Consider the following 20319-nt stretch of genomic DNA (forward strand, 5'->3'; position numbering starts at 1 on the left):
TAGAGTAAATATTAATGAATGCACTGGGTTCTTGATGCGGATTCTCATGTTATTGAATCAGTTGTATCTTTAAACCTACAAAGAAATTACGGCTCAGGGCGATCTTTGACCCTGGTGTTGCAGTTTGCTACTATTTTCTCGATCTAGCTAGGATGTCCTGGCCACCAAACTGATGTTCTGGCTCGGGCTTCACACTTAGTGTTGCCGAGATGACAAGTCTGGATAGGGCCGAGTATGTCCAACCTCACTGATCTAGGAATCACCAGGCGGTCCTCGTATCGAAGCCGGTCCTTGGCAATTGTAAGATGGGCCCTGTTCTCCCAGTAGGGACGCAATAGGGGTTCGTGTGCGGCAATCCTTGTTTGTAGTAGGCCCTAACTTGGCTACATTCTTCATCATTAATTCGAGCTCTTCAAAGCTCAGATAGCCACTGTGTTGTGGCAGGAAGGGTGAATGCTGTTTGCGCTGCAAAGTTGTCCAGCTCTTTTACAAACAGCTCACCCTCTCTATTCAGGCTTTCACTGGGTACATAAGAGAGTGCATCTGCTGTTAGCTGGTGTTTTCCAGGAACATACTGAACTGTTACTCTGAGCCTCATCAATCTCAGACGGAATCGCTCAATGCAAGGTTGTGTCTTGTTGAGCTCGGTCTTGTTGAAGAGAGTCTGGAAGGGTTTGTGGTCAGTCTCCAGAACGAAATTAAGGCCTATAATATAGTCACTAAACTTCTCCCATCTCTTCTCCTCTCTGCAAGATGTGCGACTGAGGAGGGGAGCTGACGTAGCTTCGGACCACCATCTGGTGATTACTAGAAATAAGCTGAAGTTGAAGAAGACACCCAGTGTGATAACGAGAAGACAGCGATACAACGTAAGCCTCCTAAGAGATAATGAGAAGAGAGAAGAGTACATGTACCAAAACAGACTTTACAATAAGTTCCAAGTTCTTCAGAACTGGTAGAAGAAGACGACATACCGATGGAACATCAGTGGAGGAATGTTAAAGAGATCCTAAAATCCGCATGCAAAGAGGTAGTCGGCTTTAGGGAACATCAGCACAAGGAGTGGATATCAGCCGAGACATTAAAGAAGATTGAGTCGAAAAGAAAGAAAAAGGCCATAGTTAACAAAAGTCGCACCAGGACGGCAATGGCAGGAGCACAAAAAGATTATGCAGATGCTAATAAAGAGGTCAAAAGAAACATCGAGACAGACAAGAAGAACTACATCAATAGTCTGACCGGAAAGACCAATTAAATTAAGGACAAAAATGGGAAGACCATCATTGGAAAAGAAGGGCAACTCAACAGGTGGGCAGAGCACTTTGAGGAACTGTTGAACAGAGCTACTCCACCTAACCCCCCAAAGATTCAGCCGGCTGAGTTGGATCTTTCAATTAACTGCGGGTAACCGAGTCGGATGAGACTAGAAAAGCTACTATGAAATTAAAGAATGGCAAAGCAGCAGGAGCAGACAACATTCCTGCAGAGGCGTAGAAGGCTGACATTGATACAACAGTAGAGACGCTGTACCCCATGTTTGCAAGGATATGGGGAAAATGAAGAGTTACCAGCTGACTGGAAGGAGGGTCATCTCATTAAACTTCCAAAGAAGGGCGATCTCAGTAAATGTTCCGACTGCAGAGGAATAACTTTGCTGTCTGTACCTGGAAAAGTTTTCTACAGGGTCATCTTGGAAAGAGTGAAGGACATTGTAGATTCCCAGCTCTGGGATCAACAGGCAGGATTTCGGAAAAACAGATCAACGGATCAAATAGCGAATTATTGTGGAACAGTTCCTTGAGTGGAGTTCCTCCTTGTATATCAACTTCGTTGATTATGAGAAGGCATTCGACAGTGTGGATAGGGAGACGCTGTGGAAACTACTATGGCAGTATGGAATACCTACCAAGCTTGTGTCCCTGATTATTAAGAGCAGTTATGAAGGAATGACCTGCAAAGTAATACACAAAGGGTAGTTTTTCAGACAGTTTCAGGCCCAGACGGGGTCCAACAGGGCTGTTAGCTGTCCCCTTTCCTTTTCTTGCTGGTCATAGACTAGATCATAAAAATGACAACGGAGCAGAGAAGGAATGGAATCCAGTGGACATTATGGTCCTGCTTAGATGACCTGGATTTTGCAGACGATCTGGCCTTACCTTGTCACAACCGTCAGCAAATGCAGAACAAGACAACCAGGCTGAGAGACATCTCTGCTGTTACGACACAGCTGACTAAATATTTAAGCCTGTTCTCTGCTGTCCGTACAAAAAAGTGACAAACGTATTTTCGCTACGGAACACAACTATTTATTTGAAACTGACGACTGAATCCCGAGTAGTCTACAAAGATAGCGCTCACTAACTTAAAACATTAATTCGCACACAAGCTATCATATATTAAACTAGACAAACTTTAGTCACCACTAGTAGATACTTTAACTCACAATCTCCTTTGAGATGTCCACTTGAACTCTTCAATTCGCCTTGGGATAGCTTGACAAGTCACGACGCAATCTCCAAACAACTTCAGTCAGTCCGAGCGTAGATACGTAAGTGCTAAAGCGCTTGGATATCGTTCATTATATACACTCAAAGAGAATTCTAGAATGTTCCGAAGATTACAGAAATAACTATTTTTGGAAAGATTACTTAACTTGTTTACATCACGTTAGTGTGTTCGAGAATTCTCTAGAAAATAGATTGTGTGGCTACGTAAATATACGCATATTTAACATGTTCTGGAAAGTTCTGGAAGCATCCCCTCATAACACCCTGCCCCTTATGTACACCTCAAAATGTTGAAGTCCTAACACTAGTGCTAGGCACTCTTTCTCAATTGTTGAGTAGTTTCTTTGACTCTTATTAAACTTTCTTGAGAAATAACACATTGGATGTTCCACATTTTCCTTATCCTCCTGTAGCAATACTGCACCGGCGGCTATATCACTCGCATCTATTGCCATCTTGAAGGGAGTGTTAAAATGCGGAGCTGGGAGTACTAATACTAATAAAGTAGTATTATTGTGTCAATAGTGTAAACATGAAATTGAAAGTGTTTTTATCCACAGTACATAAATATGTTAATTTTTTCATATATACTCATTTTTATTTTATTTGTACTTATGGTGGCTTCTACATAGTAACTTAGTTTTAGTTTTTGTCATACATGTTTGTTTGTTTAAAGGACTTTAGTTCAACGTCAGTTAATCTAGTGGCTGCTGATCCACCTGAAGCTTGTTATTCTCTTATTAATGGTCATGTATTAACAAGATCTGTGGCTTTAGTACAAAGAGGGTAAGTATTGCTTATTATTAATAAGACAACTATTTATAAGCTGGTTCTTTAATACTTTGTAGCTTTACTGTTATTCATTTTAAATAAGCTTGTGCCAAATTTAACCTTGACAAGCAGAGCATGTTAGAAATAAATAACACCTTTTCAAATTAATTGGTACTTTTCATTCTAATTGGTACCAAAAACTGTTATTCATTATTGGCCATTATTGCCTTTGAGAGCCAATCAGGAAGTGTCTTCTCTGAAGGCAGTTAGCTCCACTGTTGTTCACTTGCCTGTCTCCTATAACCAATGAGAAAGGTTTTATTTCATAATAGAATAAAAGCAGATAATAATAATTTATTAGTTGTATAGCCCTATTTACATGTACTGATCAATAGTGCTTTACACTGAGTAAAAAAATTAAAACCTTATATAACTAAATTAAATTTACAATAAGATTTAATATCCCTGATGTGCAAATATAATATATCTAAGTTATTGAATACTAAAAGCTTTATTAGAGAAACGTCAAAGAGAAACCCCTAAATTTCCCCTTCTTGCCTTTATGTTTTCTAAAGAAACCATTGTCGAAAAACCAAACTTCAACCGTCATAACGAAATTCAGTCCTTGTTCTAGCTTAGAAATAACTTTTTTTGTTCATATTCTTCTCCCGAGCATAGATACAGCCTTTTGTTCCAGTGCATTCGGGCCTTCCCGACATTTTCAACATCTCGAGCGCATTGCATGCTGGGAACTAACGAGAATTTTTGACAGCGCCCGTTCCTTCCCCTAATTCTTTCACATATAAACTAAGTCTACAGCCACTCCGACCTACCGCCAAAATTTCCTGCTTGTGGTCATCTTCAGTGCTCACAAATTCCAAAATATGCGACGGTAGATCGAGAAATTCATCAGTAGTCGAGTCCCACAGGTACTAAGTGTCCGACCGGCCAAATTCCTAGTTCGTCGAGTAACAAGCCAAATTCGACAACAAAGTACGTCACCTTGCTCGATTCTTTGAGAAAGAGGACCCTTAGCTACTGTCACGCTTAATGCCGCTAAAGATGAAAAATGGCTGTAAACTTAGCAAAAATCGCAAGCAAACCCAATTCGGCCATTCGTGTAGTAGTCTCCTTCGCAGCGGCTCGGGCTGGAGTCACGCAACGCTCCCCGACCCCACGGTGAGCGTACGGCTGCACGGTTGACAAATGGCCACGTCAAAATGACCTTTTTCAGAAACCTTGAGCCTTCAGTGCTTTATCGATCACAGCACCACTCTCCGTGGTAGCTTCAAACAAAGAGTCACGAAATGCTATGGATCGTAATCACTCCGAAAACGTAAAAACGGCTGGGAGCGAATGGGTTAATCATTCTAATTTCACGAGGAAGTCTGTTCCATAAGTATGGTGCTGCTGCCTGGAAAGACCCAATCTCGTACCCAGAGTCCTCGGGCTTCTTGGCCAGCGGGTGAAAGCCCGGAGAGACTCTGGGATAATCGATTTGAACTATATTTTTTTATTGGCCGCTTGCGTAGCCCCAGGATTTGGAGGGAGATTCAAAATCTAAAACTAGTCTTAGTGCTGTTTGATTTTTTCTAACTCAGAAATATATAAATCACAAAAATAATAAAACGACGAGGTTTGAATTATGTCTTATACCGCACGGGAATTTTCTCACGCTACTAAAAAGTGATTACTGTTGCTGTTGCAAAAGTACCGTAGGAAAACAACATTACATCAGTCTCTTTGAGGAGAAATCCGTGGAATAAGGTCTTGTCGAAGCCATTCAGAATTACAGAAACATCAAATTGTAGAAGAGGACATTTGTGTCGTTTCCACAAAAAATTTGTCGATCGTGCTGCTTGCACGATAGCATTCTCAATGCATACAGTGTGTTGCCCAGTTTCCGGCCGGTACCAGTTTCCGGCCAAAAAAGGGTAAACTCGGTTATTTCGATGGGATTTTAACTCTTCGTCCACCGAAGCGATCAGTCGGAAAAAAACGAACATCTCCGCTATCAACTGATAATTTAGGCGGGCTTTTTGGTTGAGAAACGAGCCAACAAGAAGGGATTTTGTTCAGGTGAGTAAAATCTTACCGGCTAATTTTTGGCCTTTTCACTGCATAGCGAAGCTACCGTACGTAAATAAATAACTCGTTTAATAGGAAATAGTTCACGGAGCTTGATAATTTTTTGAAAGAAGTTACATTGAAGATGGAAGTAATTAAGGGACCTGTCATCATAAGCTAGAACTTAGCTGTTTGCGAACGTCAGAAGTCTAAATCCTGGCTAAGATTTTCGCATACTACGCCAGTTTCCGGCCACTGATCTGCACTCACAGATAGACTGTTTAAAACTTATTTGAATTAATGAAATTTTATAACTTACTACTCGAGAAATTAATGAAATGTACATAGCTTAAGCAAGCATGGCGTAATGAGGTACATGTTAACTCAGATGTGCTGTGTTAATTGCCCGTCCCTCTTCCCAGAGAATATCGCGCGGGCTTTGTCAAGGTTATACCCTACCCATAGTTAGCAGCTATCTATGCCCTACCATACACCTCTAAGTAACCATTTTGCTCTAATCCCATAAAGTACAGTCGCTAAGCCACATCGAGATAGCCTTGGAAGTCCGTTTAGTCGAGCGGATTGAATGAAATTTCTGCTTTCTATTGATGGCCGGAAACTGGACTCGCTGGCCGGAAACTGGGCAACTTACTAGTTTTGCAAAAAATGGCATAATTTCTTTAGTACTTGAGGTGGGCAGCCGACCTCCGTATATTTTAAAGGTAAGTAAATGAACTGTCTGTTGTAGGAAAATAAGAAAGTTTCCGCGCATAAACAAGAAGTTAGGGCGATTACAAACTAAAGTGGCCGGAAACTGGGCAACATACTGTACTGAACGATGGAATGTACGCTGAAACACTAAAAATACACTCACCGATCGCGAAAGCGTCAGAGGTTTCATCTTCACTTGCTCTTACAGCAAGCCAATGATCATTTCTCCAGTTTCTTTGTGTCTAAAGCTAAAATTCTTGTTTCTCGAACACTTTCAACCCGTCATTTCTACTGTTTTACGGTTTTCTCTTTTCTGCTTCATTTTAAACTCAAGCATACGTAATACGACCGGAACCCACGTTTTCTGGGAAAATGGAGTCGATTATCCCAGAGTCTCTCCGGGCGCTCACCCATTGGCCAAAAAGCCCGAGGACTCTGGGTACGAGATATCTTACCCTTAGGGAGCTCTAAGTAAAGACCATCATTAGATCGAAGACAATAAAGAGGATTTTGATTTAATAGTTAAAAGGCTGTTAATATATGATGGAGCTAAATTATAAACCGCGTTGTAGAAGAATTTAATGCAAACCTGGATTGGAAGCCAATGTAACTCATATAGAGTAGGAGTAATGTGCGAGAGCTTTTCAACGTTCATTAGCAGTCTTGCGGCAGCGTTCTGTACACGTACTTAAGGTGTCTGTTCCTTTGAGGCACCATACAAAAGACTGTAACCATAATCGAATCTATTACTGTCTTCGTGTATATATTTCTTAATGCTTCCAGTTACATGTATGAAGATAAAAGAATGCATATTGTTGATAATTATAATTTGTAGCCTTACTGTCATTCATTTTAAATAAGCTTGTGTCAAATTTAACCTTGACAAGAAGAGGTGGTGAGAAATAGAACCAAATCCCAGAGACTTCAGGCAAAGTGCTCTGTTCATAAGGTTTTTGTTTCTTTAAACAATGGAATGGACTGAAAATTCTCTGGAAGCAAGAGATATTTGACACTTTAGATACTGTAGCGTACTGTTAATTTTTTAGTAAAGCTCTTCGTATTATCATAGCATTTGACTTAACCGGACTGCCAAGTATGCATCTGTTTTCAGTCTGTACTTTGGTTGTGATGCCAAGCTTGAAGCAAACATGTTTAAACTACACGTATAACTCACAACTTAAATGTAACTAGAAGATCTGTTGGAAGGGTGCAAGGAAAAAAGTGTCTCCAAATAAACCGGTAGATTCTCTTTTAAATTATCTTGTATGAATTCACTTTTGAAACCATGGGAGAATTCGGGTTGACATCTAGGGCCTGTTACCATGCTGAACTTTGTGGTTGTATCAACAACATTTGCCCGTTTTAAATTTTGTTTTAAACAGCTTGTCATGTAATGTTTTGTTTCTGGTTTGAGTCTAGAGGATGCTCTTTTGTCACAAAGAGTAAGTTGGTGGAAAGCTATGGTGCCATTGCTGTATTTATAGCGGACAATGAGAAGAGCAATGGTGAATCGTTAGTGGACATGATACATGATGGCACTAAAAGGGAGGTCCATATTCCTGCAGGAGTTATGTTAGGCTCAGATGGGCGAGTTAAATACAACAATAAATGGCAACATACATGTACGAAATTGTTACTGATCGTAGTGTTACGTGACAGCTAATTAACTAAATAAATAAGCCTGTTCTCTACTGTCCGTACAGAAAAGTGCCAAACATATTTTCGCTACGGAAAACTATTTATTTGAAACTGACAACTAAATTCCGAGTAGTCTACAAAGAGAGCGCTCGCTAACTTAAAATATTAATTTGCTCACAAGCTATCATCTGTGCAGTCGAAGAAACAGAAAAATCAACATTGTTTTGGGGGAAAGGGGGAGAAATGTATCCAAGACGCAGAAAATCAAATTTTACTGCCAAGTGTCTCAACACTTTTGTCGCTCATTGTAGGTTCGATTCTCACGCGACAAAAAATGGTTAAACACGCCAATTTCGAGTTTACTTTACCATTGTTTCCCAGGAGTGTCTATGTGCCAAACGTCTGTGACGGTACACAGGTTTACTTTAAACGTTATTAATTTTCATGGGAAAGATTTGAACTCACTTTGAAAACTGGAAAGTGACCCTATAACCCAAAGCTTAAAACTCCATCCCTATGCCTAGGTGACATCATCAGAGGTCAAGCTAATTCAACGAGTTTTGTGAGAAGGTAACTTTCGGATAGCACAAGTGAACTTTTTCAATCTTAAGTGGAAATAATTACTTTGTATCGTCCCGAGATGTATATGATTTTGCCATTATCAAATTCTCTAGTTTGTTTGTATTCTACGCTCCACGAGGAGTGATCAATAAAAATGGTATTGTACTGTTAGGTACCAGAATCTGATAAGTACTACAGATCACATTTTTGCCGAACTAACCGAACATCAAACAGTTTACCATTTTGTATTGAGCCTACCCCGACTACTTTCAAAAACGATCACTATATAGATATAGTTTCTTTCCCCCGTCCGACATCTAACGCATATTTATAATTAAAACTCTTAGTCTAGGCTGACCCTAGCCTATTAATAATCCTTTTTTCTATCCACCAAACAATTTCGTCTTTTGGTAATAATTGCAACCGCCTGGTCTTTCTTTAACTCAAAAATTCAAATATTCACGTGTATGTATGGGGGAAGGGGGAGGCTCTATATAGAAGCCCTTGGCCTACTCACCACTTGCTATTTTTAGTATTGTACCTAACTTATGTAGAATTTCTAATAACTTATGTTATGAGCAAATGTTTCCGTGGTAAATAAAACTTAAAACCTAACCTAAGATATCGTCTTTTACGGTTTTGCATTGTATGGCAAAATAAGAAATAATCCAAAAATTACTCAGTTTGAGAAAACGCTTTGACACAAATATATTGGAAGTTATCCTTCTGCCGGTCATGGCCTACTGCTTCGACGTTTTAGACAACAATCTGTTTATAATTTAAAGGTCTTAAATTTCTCGGTGTCGTAAACTAGCTGACTTCACGGGGTCCAGGCAGTCATTTCAGCGGTTTAAGCCAGCTCAAGCAAGGACTTAACGCCACATTAGCCCAGTTTTGCACGCATTGCGTATCTTTGTTTCTGTTCTTTGATTCTAGATCAGTTCGTAGCCACCACGTTTCTTGCTGCAGCAGTATACCGTTACGGCAATAAGCACAATAAGAATTATACCACCAGCTACAATCAAGGCTATTTCCCAGGCTTCTTTGGAGTTTGAGGTGTTTCCTTGAAAAAAAAAAAAAAGAAAATAAATAAATAAAATAAACAATTTCAACAATAAGAGCAACCTGGTTCCCAGGGCTTTTCTCTGCCGAGAGTTGGGCGTTCTCTTTAAGAAAAATAAATTCAAGATATCGCTGCACATAAAATTTTTACCTGATGTTGGGTTGGTTGTAGGTGTCACTAAAACAGCTTCATTAAAAGAAAAAGAAAAAGATTAAAACCAGACAGCAAATAAAGACAAATTTCTTAGGGCAAGAAAGGCTGACGAGGACGGCTCAACCTTTCCTTAAAAATCAATTAACTGAGTGTCAAGGGAAAAGCATTAGTATTGTTAGAAACCGATGTTTGGGTTCAAAGCAAGTTTTAATCGAGTGTCGTAAAACCAAAACAAAAGTAATTACTTTGGCCAATCAAAAAGGACGGAGACAATCCAGTAAACCAATAAAAACTCGAAGTAATCGCACGTAGCCGACACAAAGCACGGGAAAATGTGCACGCGCGCGCCACGATTGGTTTTGGTTTAACTCCTGATTGGTTGAAAAATTGGCGCCAGAACTTTGCGCCAATCTCTGAATGAAGTAATTTCAAAACCAAGGGAATTCGCTAATTACTTTCGACACTCAATTGAAAACCGCTCTAACAATGATTTCCGAGAGCAAACGTTAGGTTACTAAACCAACGACCCCCCCTCCTCCAGGTAAACTGATATCCATCGAAAATAGCCTATTGATCATGACTACAAGTAAAACAATTCCCTAGACCGTGAAGTTGAATCTCTTAATACCCCGTTGTATATGAGATTTTGGTGACCGGTGTGGGTAGGACAACATATATCATTAATGAATTAGCACGTTTTCTTTATTATGAAGCAGGGATGGCGTAGTGGTAAGAGGACTCCCTTTCTGCCAAGGCTCGACGTGGGTTGAGTTTGTTGGTTCTCTACTGTGCACCGAGAGGTTTCTCTCCGTGTACTCCGGTTTTCCCTGTCCCCAAAAAACCAACCTGCGATTTGATTTTAAGTTGTTTACCTTGATTTCTGTCCAGTATCCCCAATTAGTGCCTCAACGCAAAATACAGTTGACACTTGGATAAAGTTCTTTATTTATTATTAGTATTAGTAATATTATTTATTTATTATTAGTATACTAGAAATGTGGATAATGTTGAAGGCGCGCTCTGATTGGTTACTCAAACTCCAATTATCCTTTGCTGTTCACCTCAGAGCAACTTGTGCAGGACCTTTGCCCGAAAATATTTATTTATTTATTTATAACAACTTTATTTGCAAAGAACATCGCAAAAAGGCTAGGGTGCTGCCAGGGAAGAACTGAATCCTCATATACGGCAACCCCCAAAACAGATTAGATTAAAACAAATATAATATATTAATAAACATTAAATATAGAAATATTAAGAAACTATAAAATATAAATACATTATGCGGTCATTAAAAATATTTGAACTATAAACATGGAGAAAATGTAGAATATTTACAAAGAGTAAAGAAAAATGAATGGATAAAAAGATTACTGAGTCACGTTGTATAAATAACTTTTAAGACCTTTCTTAAATTTACTGACAGAATTACAATGAACTAAAGCGTTGCAGGAATAAATGAGTTAAAACCAACATCTTGTGCTATATTAGCTCACTGCTTTAGTATAAGGATGATATGTGCCTACAAACATTTCTTTTGTTCTTCAAATGTGCCAAGCACAGGAACAAAAGACCCTTTGTTTCGACAGCCAACGAGGGTCTGGTTGGTACATTAATGTCAATGATATCTTCGCTGTATCCCAAAACAACTTTTGCGGTTCAGTAAATGTCCGTTTATATACTAGAGACGCATAATCCGTCCAGACGAATTATGCATCTCTCATGTTATCCGTCTGGTGTAAAGACGGGACGGACCATAAAAGACGCAAAATCGGCTGGGACGAACTTGGCCTTGCAAATTTTTTTTTTTGCGTCTGTTAAATTCCTCTAGTATAAAGACGGGCAAAAGACTCATAATGCGTCCGGACGAACTATGTAAAAAGTTTGGCGTGAATTGAATCCGATTGTGTGTTAAGTTTTGGTTTTATGTTCCTGATGAACAGCATCTCGTAGATTAGACAGTCAAACTTTGTGGGTATTTCTTTAGAACTGTAAATTGGTCTTGGGGATTAGTTGGTTGCAACCTCTGTTCTTTCAAGTGTTTACCAATAGAAGAATGTTTATGTTCGGCGATGCGTTGAAAGAGGTGTCGGGATGTGTATCCGACATAATCTGTATCACACAGATCACATGGTAAACATTTGAAAGAATAACACAGGCTGCAACCAACTAATCTACAAGACCAATTTACAGTTCTAGAGAAATGTCGCACAAAGTTTGACTGTCTAATCTACGAGATGCTGTTCACCAGGAACATAAAACGAAAACTTAACACGCAATCGGATTCAATTGGCGCCAACCTTTTTACACAACAATTGAATACTTAAATACGTACCCTTTTCAATGTCTTACATATTTTCACACTACTACTACTACTACTACTACTCTACCACTACTACTACTACTACTACTACTACTACTGCTACTGCTACTGCTACTGCTACTGCTACTGCTACTGCTACTGCTACTGCTACGCCTACTACTACTACTACTACTACTACTACAACTACTACTACTACTACTACTACTACTACTACTACTACTACTACTACTACTACTACTACTACTACTACTACTACTACTACTTCTACTACTACTACTACTACTACTACTACTATATACAATCAATTCTATCATGTACTTCGAACTCGATAATGACATGGAGTCATCGAAACATCGTTCTATTTTTATATCGCTTATATTAATTTTATTCTAAAGTGCTTCACGAAACCTTTTATCATCAGAAGTTTGACAATTTCAATGCGAATATCTGTAAAAACAAAGGATTTCTAACTTTTATTCCATGTATTCCTATTCTGGAATACGGTCAATCAAACCCACCCTTAGTTTGTAAGACCCAGATCTGGGGCAAAGGGTAAACATTGTTTACGCCACCCTGCAGAGTTTGAATACCATCTTCTCAAAGGTTGTTCTATTCACAGAAACTCAAGAATAATTGTTATTATTATTACTACATAGAGTGGTTTTCAAATGAGTGTCGTAAAACCAAAACCAAAGTAATTACTTTGGCCAATCAAAAAGGACGGGAGACAATCCAGTAAACCAATCAAAACTCGAAGTAATTACACGTAGCCGACACAAAGCGCGGGAAAATGTGCACGCGCGAGCCACAATTGGTTTTGGTTTCACTTCTGATTGGTTGAAAAAGTGGCGCGAGAACTTTGAACCAATCACTGAGTGAAGTAATTATAAACCAAAGCAATTCGCTAATTACTTTCGACACTCAATTGAAAACCGCTCTATCACCGAGGCGGATATGTCACCACTTTGTTTGCTTTCGTTTGCCATGACATTCTATAGTCTTTTTATGCTCAATGTCCCCAGGGATACGATTGACGCCAGTAAAACATAAAAGCCTTAATGTTTTTCTTACGTCAATAAAAAAATAAGTATTGCAAGATTCAAGGTTACGCAATTTAAGGAATTGCTTGATTCTTTATCCATACCTGGTGGAATTCCACACCTTCCCGGACAGCAACATTTACTCGTCAAAGCAAGATACTGTTAAAAATAAAAATTTATGATACCACCTCATTCTTAGACTGCGAGCTGAGCATTTTGTTTTTTTCGGCTATTTAGGTTTTTAAAGCATACTTACATAGGTATCGGTGGGGACATTTGTTGTATTTATGTATTCAAAGATGGTCTCATTTTCTGTGATGCTATCATTGCAGATCAGTGAAATCTTCATTCCATGTCCCTGATCCGCATCATTTCTGTAAAAGAGTGCAATTCCAAGAGCAAGAAAATGATTTGAATCATAGGGCATAATTTTTGCCAGTAGCTTATTAATATATTAATAGTTATTTACATGCATATTGATTATCCTTTGTCTTACGGTAGAGCCCACAAGTAGGAGCTTGCCTCTCCCATACAAGCCCTATGCAGGGCTTGAAATTGCGACCAATACTGTTTTTTTCCTTTGCGACTAAAATATCTGGAGAAGTCGCAAATTTGCGACTTCTTTTCATCTTCGCTCTTTCGAAACAAAAGGGTTAGCAGTTGCCACTTTGTACTAAAATTAATGAAGTGTAATTTCACTGCGATGTTACCCGCACAACTCCATTCCTTCGATATCATTCGCCATTTTCAGCAGTTTCTTTCAACACAAGTATTGTGGGCTCGTACTTTGTTTTGCTACACCGCTGATAACACAATGCAGCCCAACGATTTTGCGACTAAATTTTGCGAAATTGACCTTTCCGAAATTCTGCAGGGAACTGGGGCGAGTTTCAAATTTTAACTAATCGATGAACTGACACCACCACATGAAAGATCATGTTAAGATTGGTCATTTGACCAAGTATGATGCTTTATGGGTGGACGCAAACCAAGTTATGAACCTTGAAATACGGTTCAAAATCCATACAAAAGTCTCTAATTTTGTCAAAGCATCCCCCAAAACCATATAACCTCAATTTTTTTTTTATCAGTATAGTGAAAACTGACACACTTTCATCTTCATATCTTCATATCTTTTCTCAATTAAGGCAATAATTAACAATTAGACCCGTAGCCCGCAAGGGCTATGGGTCAATAGCCCATATGAGGTAATGCCGAATGGGCTATTGACCCATGGCCCTTGAGGGTGAAAGGTCTAATTGTTTTAGTATCACCCAACTAGTTGGACAGAAAAGGCAATAATAAAGTTAGCAAATGCAAGTTGAAGAAATATTTATTTGGGAATAAAACGAAAGAAAACCTCACGCTTTTTGCTAATAGTCCTCTAGTAGCTTAGCCAATTAAAATGCAGGATTTGCATTAGTCCACTAGACTAGTTGGGTGATACTACTAATAATTATTATTATCATAACATGTACTGTTGATCTAAAGGTATGTCACATAGACATCAATTAAATTATTGATAAAAAATTAGTGAAGAATTTGTAATGAATTCACCTGAAAACTAGAGTGAGATTTGATTTAATATAACCATCATCCTCTCCAACCTTGGTTCTGAGAAACTTTGCATTTTTCTGATCTCCAAGATTTTCACAAATATAACTTGATTCATTTGTCCATCTACTAACCTGAAACATAGGACCACCACCATGAATGCACTAGCTTACATGTGCAGGTCTGTGCTAAAGATGTTTTTTCAATTTTGTATAGGTAATCACATGATATCAAGTGTAATTTGGTATAAATATAAGCGCAAGTAACTTTCTCACACTAACAAAAATTGCAAAAGTTCATAGGGTGAGTGCAATTTGTAGTCTTAAAAATTAAATTAATTGAGACAGTGCCCATTTCTACCAAGTTACAAGAGAAATTGTGTGATAACTTATTTTAAAAATAATAAGTGTCTATGGAAAAAAGGACAGAAAATGAAAACAAGGGCAATTTTTTTACGATGCTTCAATGCAATTTCAAATTTGAAAATAAGCTGCTACGTATTATAAGTCAGAAACCGCTCTAATCCGATTGGCTCTTGTTGGTTTCCATTGTTTTAAGCCAATCCGAGTTCATTTGCACCTAATAGTCGTTACATGAGAAATGCACTGTTGTTTAGCCAATTATCAGACAAAGTTCAATGTTGTGCAAAATTTGTAGATAAACAAAATGTTGTTAATGATCAACATCGTGCCAACTGCTCCTTGAGACTGATAAATGCTGTTCAACTATTGGCAACTTTTTGAGCAGGTATATGGAATAAAAACATATGGAATAGGAACAGAACTCAGTTAATGAATTATTTTCATTCAACTTCATTCAACTTGTTGAATCACAGCTTTTTTGCTAACACGACATGAATGATAATGATGATACATAATTCAACAATTGTAATTTGTTGAACAAGGATAGCAATATTTGTTGATCAAGAAAATAAATGTTGAACTGCGTGTCAATTAATGACTTGTTTGAAACTTGGAAGTGGACAATTGAGACATGCATGAATGATTTCCTTGTGTTGATAAAGGGTGACTTACCGATGCTTTCACACATGGTTTTTTATACGGTCCAGTAATATTTAGACCAACAAACACATTAAACACACCACAAGGGCTGTAGGAAAGATACCAATTCTTGTTATCCTTAACTGTAAACCTATGATAAAACATATAAAAGTATGCTCACAATATTAATTTTATCGCACTTTATAATTAAAGTCTCAAGCCAATGTCAATGAGACTGCTCTACTAATACTTTTGGGAGACAATTAACCCATTTGACCCCTGGGAGTGAGACTCAACAGATTTTACTCTACGAGAAAATTGAAGATGCTCGGCCAGGATAATTCATAATGTTAATAGAAACGTTTTCTGACCAATTAACTTTTAAAGGAGCTAGCTTTCGACTGTCGAACTACAGTCTTCAACAGAAAAAAACTAAGTGTACAGTTAAGTTTTTTAGCCCATTGAAGCTAGACTGTAGTTTGACAGTCAGACATTCGCTCCTTTAAATGTCAGTCAGAGAATGTTTTTATAATTTACATGAAGCAGATTTTACTCTGTCTAAAACCAAATGATTTCACTCGTCAACTGGGGGTTTCCTAGTTGGCACCTGCCGAGTGAACGCGTTAATTAACATAAAATGTAGGTTTTCCATGAGACGGGAAAACCAGAGTATCTTGAAAAAAAAAAAAAAAAACCTTGTGGACCAGCAAGTCAGCAGAGAACCAACAATTTAATCAACCCTGCACATATGAGATTGGGCCCAAGGTCTTAATAGTGGAAGGCGAGGTTTCACCACTGTGTATTGATTTTCACCTTGCTCATAAAACTACCTATCCAGAGAAATTTTATCCAATGGATGACATAAGGCAGAGAATAGCAGACTTGCATGCATAACTATCTTGAACATTCTAAATTTCATCAAATGGGAGCCAAATGTTGAGCAATTTTTGTTGAAATACATGTAATTGATGAAGCCTAAACTCTTCCTCAAATCATTTCTTCCAGGTTGTATCCAAAAATGAAGGCAATAAAATTTTATTAATTTAATGAAAAAAACAACAAAATTGTTCCTGGTAGTCCCTGGTTCATTACTTCCCAGCTGCACTTGTAAATAGCCAACTGGTTTGCCTCTAGCTCCGGCCAGTTGGGATTCTTAACAGTTGTTGTTGTCGTTTTGTCCCGTCGTTTCGTTGTGTTTCATTGGCCCTGAAAAGCCCCCTACTGTATGTAACTGGTATGTATGTATTGTTTAAGCTTACAAGTACTCTGCATCTCTTTTAACTTCAGGATGAACAACGCTGACAGCCTGAGCGAATTCTAAAAGCAATAACTAGTCCTTCATCACTCAGACCAATTTTCAAACTTCTGTTAATCGTGTGTCTTACCTTGGACTGGAAGAATTAATCTTCAGAGGCAAAAGATTCAGGAAGTCCGTGTTGTTGATCATGCAAGCACAGCCTTTGTAGCCGTATGGAGGAATGCACTCAGAAGCTAACGAAACGCAGCAGATTCCCGCAAAAAAAATAAAAGTCGATGAAATATGTTGTTTATCTAAAATCTTCATAGTGAAAATTATATAGCGTTCACGTTTTCGTCCACATAAAGGGTAGCTAAAGACTGCTTGATTTCAAACGATTTCCCGGAAATCAATGAACGGGATATGGTGCAGATGCTCACGTGCAGAAAACGTGATGAGAAAGGATAACCTTTTCCATGGCATTCTTGAAAACCTACACTATTGTTACCATATACGGTGTAAAGTTTCCTTTTGTAATTTTATCTCAATTTGGAATATTTCCAATATACTGTATTGACAAAAACTGGAGAGGATTACAAACTCAATTTCTATTGGTTGAAAATAACAGTCGATCCAGTTTCCCTCCAATAGTAGACATCAACATGGTGGCTGACTGACTACGGCGTGTTTTTTTTGTCGCGTTTCAATAAGGTTATATTGTATTCTGTCTCGTTTATTAAAATCAAAGAAGAAAGCCGAAATGTAGTCCAAGGGCAGACAAGCCGTTCTGAGTAACGAGCATATTGGAAGACTGCAACTTGGCTTAAGTTTGTACGTTCTACTGCACTTGAACATAAAATCAGAAGTTATCTTTCGGTCTCTAAAGCTTCATAGCACAGATATCCGATCGAAAGACGTGAATATGGAGGAAACGTGCAACGAAAGACAAGAAAATGAACTCCAAGCTATTCAAGCAATTTACATGGATGACTTTCAAGACCTGCGTGAGAAGGTGGGCAACTAGCTTTCTGGATCCAGAGCATTATTTTACGTCAAATTCATTTAAGCTAGACACAGTGTCGAGATTAAATGCATCGTAACCCATTCGGTCAATGAGATGTGATTACCATAACAATACTGTTCATGACCATCAGTTACTGAGACTTAAGCTGTGTTCAATGCAAATTTTTCGGCTTGTCATTTTATCAATCGAGACTTCTTCCGCAATTGCAAAGTATGAACATTCAAGTTTGATTATCCCGAAGTATTTTTCTTTACGGCAAGATATTGGTCAATTGCCTGCCACGTGCACCTTATTTGTCATTTTGCTTCATATACTCTAATGCATTTAACCTCTTTTGGCTGAATTGAGCAGTTTTGTTCAATTATAATTATTATTACTTAGTAGGGCAGCAAAAAACTTCCGTCTAGAAAAAATACAGAAAACGACCGTTTCCATGGTAATGGTCTGTACTTAGTTCTTATTAACCGAGCGGCAGGTCTGTATGGGAGAATCTTGACCAAGGTCGCCAGTACAGACCGAACGCAGTGAGGTCTGTTCCAGCGACCGAGGTCAAGATTCTCCCATACAGACCGACCTAGCTCGGTTAATAAGATGTTTATTATATGGCCAAACAAGAACAATTTAATTCGTTTAATGGAACTGGTTTGTACTAACTGACATTTTGCTTGCGAACGGCGATGAGCAGAACTGAATTCTGTCAAAGTTTGCTCGTCATCCTCTCTTTTGTCGTCATGCAGTTTGGCACTTCCATAAATAAATATTGGTAGAAGAAAATACTCAATATTTTTGCATGTTAGTTTGCATCATTTCACCGCAAAACATTACCCGTCTAGATGCCGGTCTAGATGGGAAAATCTAGACCGCGGTCAATATCGATTTTAGCCAATCAAATTCGTGAATTTTGTAGTTCCCAGTCCTCGTGAGACAGATCCATATAATAATCAGTATTATTAAAAACTGGATCATTGGATAATGCAATTCGAGAGTTTTGATTGGCTAAGCCATCATGGGTTATGAGCCATTCTACCATTATCTACAAACACGGCAAGCATATGCGTGATTTTCTGGGCCTTTTTATTTTTATTGTTACAGTAGTCTAGTTTTCTATATTTTGGGGGCATTTTTAATAAAACAGTTATTCCACTCGTGCTTGTTGGATATGAGATGATTATAGCCAACTTGGCGCTATGTGCCTCATTGGCTATCTATCATCTCATATCCAACGCACGCTCATGGAATAATTGTTAAATATCCTGACCAAAAACCATCCAATCAGAATACTCCATTTAGCCTGAGAATTGCTTGGCATATAAATAAACAATAGCCTTCATTTGGCGCGAAAATATGCTTGGATATTTGTCCGCGGACATTATCTGTTCTGAGAAGCGAACAGTTTTCCGAGAGCGAAGCTCGAGGAAAACTGTGAGCTTCGAGGAACAGATAATGTCCAAGGGCAAATATCTGAGCATATTTTTAAAGCCAAATTGAGGCTCTATCAAAGCCTCAGTAACTGTTAAAAAAAGAGCATCAGACATAATAGCCTGTCTGATCTTATTACTTTGTCATGATTTTGTTGACTTACTGTAACCATCCAAATTTATGTGCACTTGATTGCTTCAAGAGTTTTTGGCTGGGTGGAAAATTTTGAACTAGAAGTTATAACAATTTTAGCACAATTTTATTATTGACGTCAGGCTCTGTGAATACCGTTGAACAATTTCTTTTGAAAACTACGTTGTAGCCCATTACATGTAATCCAGGGTGAAAATTTCAAGAGGTCTAAACCGACATATTGTATATAATAATTTTCCATATACCTAGGTGATGCTTGGATATTTCCTATTATGGGAACTCCAGGAGTAACAGTTTACTTGATATACATATAGGAAACAACTATATAAGACCACAGAAGTTAGGAAGTTGGGGAGGTCTGTGACTTTCAGATTTCCTTACAAAATTCATCAAAATCTGCTCCTGTTGAGAAACAGTGAAATCACGTCTGGGAATTGCCTCACATAGAAATGACAACTGCATACAGTTTTGTTTGCCTTTTAGTGGAGATTTTGGCTTCCTTGGCTGAGTAATTTATCAAAAATGACTGTTTTTTCCTCAGCCCGATGACCCACCTAAAGTTTGTTTGAAACTGACACCTCTGCAAAGTGTTGTAGCTAAAGAAGTATATGCCAGAGTTGACTTGATTGTACAGTATAGCAAAGATTATCCTGATCGGTAAGTTATAAAGATTGGACAACTGTTCTTGGAATCATTTTTATGTTCGTCAAGTTGCAGCCAATTTTTGAGCTATAAAACAATGCGTAGAGTCTGCAAATAATTGTCTCAGGCCAAAAAATTTAGGGCCATTCAACCTTCAGGATTATTTAAATAATTTATTTTAGCGTCAGAATAAACTGAGGTGTGAAGCTCAAAAACAAACTCTTGAATGCAATCAGTAAGGTACAGAGGTCAATTGAGCTAGACATTACATGTAACTACAGTTCGTGCTAAAGCAGAAACAGTCATTTTTTGTCAGATTGCTTGTCTTCTTTGCATGTGAAAATTCTGGAAAATAGAATAATGATACATGTAATTGTGGTACATCACTGTTAAAGTGCTGTAGCACTAACTGGGGACACCTGACAGAAACCAAATCCAATCAACTTTAATAAATT

General features: G+C 38.2%; 3 protein-coding genes across 7 annotated transcripts in view; 1 reads left to right on the forward strand and 2 right to left on the reverse strand.

Moving 5' to 3' along the window:
* LOC138049087 (uncharacterized) overlaps positions 1–7621 on the reverse strand; it is a 31612-nt gene extending 23991 nt beyond the window's left edge. For 2 of the 4 annotated variants that reach the window (XM_068895210.1, XM_068895212.1), the window contains exon 1: positions 6220–7621. The gene's annotated coding sequence lies outside the window, so the exon portion shown is untranslated. Of the gene's footprint in view, positions 1–2443; positions 3576–6219 lie in introns of all 4 variants that reach the window. The other 2 variants (XM_068895211.1, XM_068895209.1) reach the window with 2 other exon arrangements.
* Positions 7622–7775: 154 nt separating this feature from the next.
* Positions 7776–17177, reverse strand: LOC138049090 (uncharacterized). The gene is made up of 7 exons (XM_068895214.1): positions 16775–17177; positions 15423–15540; positions 14392–14522; positions 13091–13208; positions 12939–12993; positions 9469–9504; positions 7776–9318 (listed from the first exon to the last, which is right to left on the reverse strand). Exons 1-7 carry the CDS (start codon positions 16951–16953, stop codon positions 9188–9190), a joined length of 768 nt encoding a protein of 255 aa, XP_068751315.1. The 5' UTR covers positions 16954–17177; the 3' UTR covers positions 7776–9187.
* Positions 17178–17280: 103 nt separating this feature from the next.
* Positions 17281–20319, forward strand: part of LOC138049086 (eIF-2-alpha kinase GCN2-like) — a 40926-nt gene continuing 37887 nt past the window's right edge. Inside the window, exons 1-2 of one of the 2 annotated variants that reach the window (XM_068895207.1) lie at positions 17281–17638; positions 19764–19879. In XM_068895207.1, coding sequence (XP_068751308.1) covers positions 17549–17638; positions 19764–19879 — 206 coding nt within the window. In that variant the 5' untranslated portion in view covers positions 17281–17548. The remainder of the gene's footprint in view (positions 17639–19763; positions 19880–20319) is intronic. The other variant, XM_068895208.1, reaches the window with a different exon arrangement.

This window comes from Montipora capricornis, chromosome 5, assembly GCF_036669925.1.
Source record: "Montipora capricornis isolate CH-2021 chromosome 5, ASM3666992v2, whole genome shotgun sequence".
Classification (NCBI taxonomy): domain Eukaryota; kingdom Metazoa; phylum Cnidaria; class Anthozoa; order Scleractinia; family Acroporidae; genus Montipora; species Montipora capricornis.

Coding starts and splice junctions, on each gene's coding strand:
- LOC138049090 (XM_068895214.1), bottom strand. CDS start 16,953: ATGAAGATTTTAGATAAACAACATATTTCATCGACTTTTATTTTTTTT. Junction 12,994..13,090: donor ATGTCCCCACCGATACCTAT/GTAAGTATGCTT, acceptor TATTTTTAACAG/TATCTTGCTTTGACGAGTAA. Junction 9,505..12,938: donor AAGGTGTGGAATTCCACCAG/GTATGGATAAAG, acceptor CTTTTAATGAAG/CTGTTTTAGTGACACCTACA.